At 47.4% G+C, this 6000-nt stretch overlaps 1 protein-coding gene across 1 annotated transcript in view; it reads left to right on the forward strand.

Moving 5' to 3' along the window:
- Positions 1-502, forward strand: part of LOC137003211 (zinc finger protein 271-like) — a 36153-nt gene extending 35651 nt beyond the window's left edge. The window contains exons 5-6 of the mRNA XM_067363275.1: positions 61-164; positions 236-502. Coding sequence (XP_067219376.1) covers positions 61-164; positions 236-502 — 371 coding nt within the window. The remainder of the gene's footprint in view (positions 1-60; positions 165-235) is intronic.
- Positions 503-6000: the final 5498 nt, after the last annotated feature.

Consider the following 6000-nt stretch of genomic DNA (forward strand, 5'->3'; position numbering starts at 1 on the left):
ACCGAACCTGGAGTGAAGCCCTTTGTGGATTGTTTATTTTTGTTATTGTGCGCTGCACAGTCTTTCTGTTGAAGCCTTTAAGAATTAATAAAGTCTCAGTCAGCAGTTGTTCGCCGACCCAGTCCTCTTCCTTCCCTAACTATGAACTAAACTGTGTTACACTGGTGCCGAAACCCGGGAAGGAAGACGGGAGCACGTCGCCATGCAAACATAGTCCTCCACCCAATTTGTGGAGATCATCGCGTCCCTCGCGGTCCTGCACCGCGAACAACAACAGGCCCTGCTGGAGCTACGAAGTGACCAGGAGCGGTGCTTTCAAGCCATCCTTCAAACCCAGCAGGAGGACCGCGAGGCGTTCCGGAGCTGGATTGACCGGGAGGTTCCCCGGGAGCCCACCGAGCAGCCCGCTGTGCCTGTCCACCTGCCCTTAAATAAGATGGGCCCACTGGACGATCCAGTAGTTTTCCTCGAGCTCTTTGAGAGATCCGCTGAGGCGTGTTAATGGCCGCGGGACCAGTGGTCTATGAGGCTGGTCCCGCTCCTCTCAGGAGAAGCACAGGTGGCGGCACAGCAGCTCCCAGTCCAGAACCTCCTGGTCTATGGCGACCTACGGCGGGCCATCGTCCAGCGGGTTGGTCGGACCCCAGAGCAGCATCGACAGCGCTTCCGCTCCCTCGACCTGGGTGAGTCCGGCCAGCCCTTCATGATGGCCCAGCAGCTCCGGGACTCATGCCGCAAATGGTTGCTGGCTGAGGGAAGCGACGTGGACCTGGTCATCGATCGTGTGGTGCTGGAGCAGTTCATCACTCTGCTCCCGAAGAAAACTGCCGAGTGTGTCCAGTGCCACCGCCCCATGTCGCTGGACTCAGCCATCCAATTGGCGGAGGGCCACATGGTGGCATGCCAAGGGGTCGGCGAGCCCCTTCCAGCTGCCTCTCTCTCCTTCTCTTTTTTTTCCCCCTCTCTCTCTAGACCTGTCCCTCTACCTAGGTCTCGTCCGCCCGGCCCACCTCGTGTTCCGCCCCGAGGGCACCTTCCTATGGACCCAGAGGGGGCGGGACTCCCTGTTGCCGGGACGGACCCCACACTCCTGCTTCTCACGGCGTTTTATCCTGTCTCCGCGCCAATCACTGGAATGAGAAACAGGTGTTCGTGATTTGTATTCAACCCACTCACTTACCAAGCGTCTCCCGCTATTCTCTCCGGTTGCAGACCTCGCTGAACCACGCCCCCCTCGCCACATTAACATACTAAATATTCATGTTCAATTAAAGTAATATGGTTATGTGTTTTATAATCGGGCTTCAACATGGTGCAGGATTGTTTTGGACAGTTAAACGTCCCCAGTCACAACCGGGTGTGCCTCATACATCCTGGAAAGTGAAGCTGTGGGCTCGTTGATCGCCCCCTGGTGGCTGAATGCAGTACAGGTCATAAACCCCTCCCTCTCCATGCAACCAAAAGGAAAATAAAGTATGAGTCAAAATTTAGAAAAAAAAAAAATTACACTTCAAATAAAATTTTCTTAAAGATGGTTTTGGTCATTTAAGGTAGTTGTTATTACACTGATATATATTTCATTGTTCTTTTTTTTGTGATAAGTTTGATTTTACATAGCAATTTGATGCTATAGAAACAGGGCGTGTCGTCATGATTGACAGATTGAAGATATATAACTAACTATTAATTTTCGATTTCGATTTCACATCGAACAAAAAAGGGTTGCACTTCCCTCGTCAGCTTTCCCACCATCCCTGGATTCCCTGCACCTGTGTGTTGTCATTAGCACTCCCTTTAAGTTGAACTCACTCTGTGTACTCCTTGTACGTTGTTATTGTTAGTTTAAACGTGTATTGGTTATATGCCAGCTCCTTGGTTCAGTAAAATACCCTGTTTTGTAGAAGTCCGTGTATTGCCTCATCTCTACTACACCAGCACGATAGAACAACGGAACAACGGACAGAACAACGGACCTAACCATTGGACTTCCAAAACTAAAGATGGGTATTCTCCTCATTCCTGTGCCCTCAAGAAGCCGCCAGCAAAAGCTCTCAGCGGAGGATCATCTCAAGGCTCTCAGGCAGGACGTCCGCCCGCTGGAGAAGTATGTGGAGGAGGTTCATATGAAATTGTATTCTCCTCGTCCAGTCCTCTCAGAAATACAGGCGGCCTGGCCAGTTCACCAGCCGACGAATTCCTCCACCTACCGCTCCAGTGGGCATTCCCAAATTGCCCTGTCTGACCCCAAACCCAAGCCATCAAAAAAGAGAGCCACAGTGAGGTCCAGATGGCCCAAGAAGACAGCTGCTGCCTCATCAGAACCTCCGTCTAAGCCTGTTGCTGAGCAACCCATGAGTCACCACTCCCAGCGACACCCATTCCATTCCATGCCGAGCCTGCTCCACCAGCCCACGAGTCCACTCCACCAGCCCACGAACCCACGGCATGCCACAAGCCCTTCCAGCCCCCACTGAATCTCCCAAAAAAAAAATTTGGCCGCCCACGGCCCCTGACCCGCCACGGAGACTCTTGACCCGCCGTGATGGCCCGAACTCCTAGACCCACCCTCCGCACCCATCTGCACCTCCCCTCACACTTGCGTGGAGGTCTCCAGGGCACCCACCCTCTGCCCAAGTGTTACAGCACGAGGATGTGCCTACTGGGGTGGGGGAGGTAATGTCACAGTCACGCCTTCCCGGACTCAGTTTCCCAGAATCCTCCCTGCTCCATCACCTGATTGCACATGCCTTGTCAGCTTTCCCACCATCCCTGGATTCCCTGCACCTGTGTGTTGTCATTAAGTCCCTTTAAGTTGGAATCACTCCTTGCACTCCTTGTCCGTTGTTATTGTTAGTTGAAACGTGTATTGGTTGTATGTCAGCTCCGTGGTTCAGTAAAATACCCTGTTTTATAGTATAAGTCCGTGTATTGCCTCATCTCTACTACACCAGCACGATAACAATCTAGCAGTTACTAATTATTTTATGGGTATAAAATAATAATTAGCAGGACAAAACTAATGATATCCTACTATAATTACAGCAATCGATCTCCTGTAACGTTAGTTTAACTTTATTTAAAATGGCAGGACCATTTCTGACATTTTAGAGTTGTTTTTAGTGGCATATTATATTGAGTTTATCTACTGAATTTGCTGTTTCAAAAATATTATTGCTCTAGAAAAAGAATAGCCTATTATTTTATAGGTAGAATTTTAAATTGTGTATAATTTATATAGCCTATTTAAAATACATCAATGATACGATGTAGTCGCCTGGGAGGAAGTTTGATAACATGACTCCGCCTCTGGTTCCACTGACAATTCCTTCTGCGCATGTCCAGGCTCCAAACTGACGTTTCAGCGTAACGTCAACGCCCATCGTCATATGTTTTACATTCAGTTCATTACAATCAAAGGATATACACTAACAAAAAGCGACAGTCAATAGAATTTTAGAATGCAAGTCAGCAGCCCACTAGTTTCTATGGCAACATCAGCTGCTTTGTAAAAAAAAAAAGTACATTAAAAATGAAATCCAACCTGAATGATGACAACACAGAATAAAATACTATAACTAGTGAAAAAAAAATACCTTTTTACAGTTTATTTTACACACTTTGTGTTTGAGACTTCCACTTTTTTTCACAAAACCTTTGCTCTCTAGAAACCCGGTTGGTTTGGGTTAAAATTCTTTAAAAGGCTTATAAACACTGAATTATTACCAAAGTATGAAATTAAATTAAGGACATGCATCAGAAAATTGGGAATGTTGGACAATAAATATATAACTATAACAGCTTGATTTTGCAGTGTTGACCAAAGTCCATTAAAGCAAAAGTGTCCAAAAGTGGGAATTTTGTGATAACGGACACAGCAATTTGTAACGCCACGCCAGCAGAGGGAGCCCTCGCCCGAATACTGACTGTGTGCCGCTCCCTCTGCTTCACCTGTCACTTCCTGTTTGTTGGACATTTAAGCATGGCATCCACCATTGTTACCTCGCGAAGTATTGCCAGCCTGTCTGCCTTACCGAGCGTTATTCCCATTGCCATTGTCTGCCTTCTTGTGTATGATCATTGCCTGTTCTTCCCGTTCTCTGTCTTTTGGATTGCCCTCTGTTCTGTTGCCTGGATTGGACTGCCTACCTGTGTATGTACCCCTGCCTGTTTAACGTTTCTGATTTACTGCTTGCTGTTCTGGATTTGTTTGCTGTGGATTTTATTAAAACACTGCACATGGATTCTAACGCCGCCTCAGCGTCCTTACATAATACTTCACCTCCGAAGAATCCAGCAGATGTTACGAATCTACAGGCCGCGTTTGCTTATCAAAGCGACGTTCTCAAGGAGTTCCGTGATCAACTGGCTAAAGCACAAGCAGCTAATGACTACCTCACTCAGTATCTACGATCGTTACCACCACCTACGGCCACGAAGGTAAACTTTGCACTTCCAGACAAATTCAACGGTTCTGCTGAGCAATGTAAGGGTTTCATTCGCCAAGTTGAGATATATTTCATGAATCAAGGGAGCTGCTTTGACTCTGATGAGAAAAGGTGCGCTTTCCTCATGTCATTGTTAACGGGCACAGCGATCGAGTGGGCCGCAGCTGTTTGGGAAACTGACCGTTTGTTCCAAACATCCTATCCTTATTTCGTAAAACAACTCAGAGATGTGTTTGAATACCCAGCAGGGGGTAAGGATGTTTCCACTCGTTTGATGCAACTGACTCAAGGCCGCAAATCTGCCGCTGAACACGCTATTGAGTTTAGAACGATTGCTGCTCAGAGTGGTTGGAACGACGTGTCACTCAAGGCCATGTTTCGTCGCAGTTTGAATATGGAGTTACAGGCAGAGCTTGCTTGTAAGGGTGAGGATCATTCCTTTTCTGATTATGTCACATTAGCCATCAAGATCGATAATCTCATGCGTACTCATCGCCCCCGAAACAAGTCAACTGGAGCCATGTATGTCCCTCAAGTTACCAATATCTCCGAATCAAGCCCCGCCAATGATCATACTGGTTCTGAGCCCATGCAGCTAGGAGTTACACATCTGTCATCTGAAGAAAGGTCGAGAAGATTCCTTCAGAATTTGTGTTTTTACTGTGGTGAAGCAGGCCACCGCAATGCAGGTTGTCCACTCAAGGCCCGGAGAGACTTCAATGACAACAGCCGGGTAAGTGTTGATCACATTCCTGTTACCAATGCTAAGAACGTCACTACCATTGTCAAGATAACTACTGAAAATGACTCCTTTGAATTCACAGCGCTGATTGACTCTGGCTCAGCATTGAACATCATTCATCAAGACCTCATTACAACATTCAACATTCCTGTACAACAATGTGATCCTCCTATCAAGGTGAACGCTGTAAATAACAAACCCATTGGAAGCGGCATCACTCAACTAACTCAGCCCATGAAGATGCAAGTAGGTCTATTTCACCAAGAAACCATTACCTTCTATGTCATTGACTCCCCATGCCATGAAATCATCCTCGGATACCCCTGGCTAGCTACTCACGACCCAGTCATCTCTTGGCAGATTGGTGAGATCATACAGTGGTCACAATTCTGTTTTTCCAAGTGTCTTGATAATGTCATCTCCAAGCCTTGTCTTACCACCAGCATTGAAAGTCCAGAGAGTGAGCCTGTAACCATACCATCCTGTTATCAAGACCTTCAAGAAGTGTTCAGTAAAACCAAAGCCACACAACTGCCACCACATCATCCTTGGGATTGCGCCATTGATCTCCTACCGAACGCCATGCCACCCAAAAGTAAAGTCTATCCACTGTCACGTCCAGAGAGTCAAGCTATGGAGGCTTACGTCGAGGAAGCTCTGGTTTCATCCGTCCGTCCACTTCCCCAGCCGCGGCAGGATTCTTCTTCGTGGAAAAGAAGGATGGAGGACTACGCCCATGCATCGATTATCGAGGTTTGAACAATGTCACAGTCAAGTTTCGTTATCCATTACCACTAGTCCCTGCAGCACTTG

Source organism: Chanodichthys erythropterus, chromosome 3 (genome assembly GCF_024489055.1).
Source record: "Chanodichthys erythropterus isolate Z2021 chromosome 3, ASM2448905v1, whole genome shotgun sequence".
Taxonomy (NCBI): Eukaryota; Metazoa; Chordata; class Actinopteri; order Cypriniformes; family Xenocyprididae; genus Chanodichthys; species Chanodichthys erythropterus.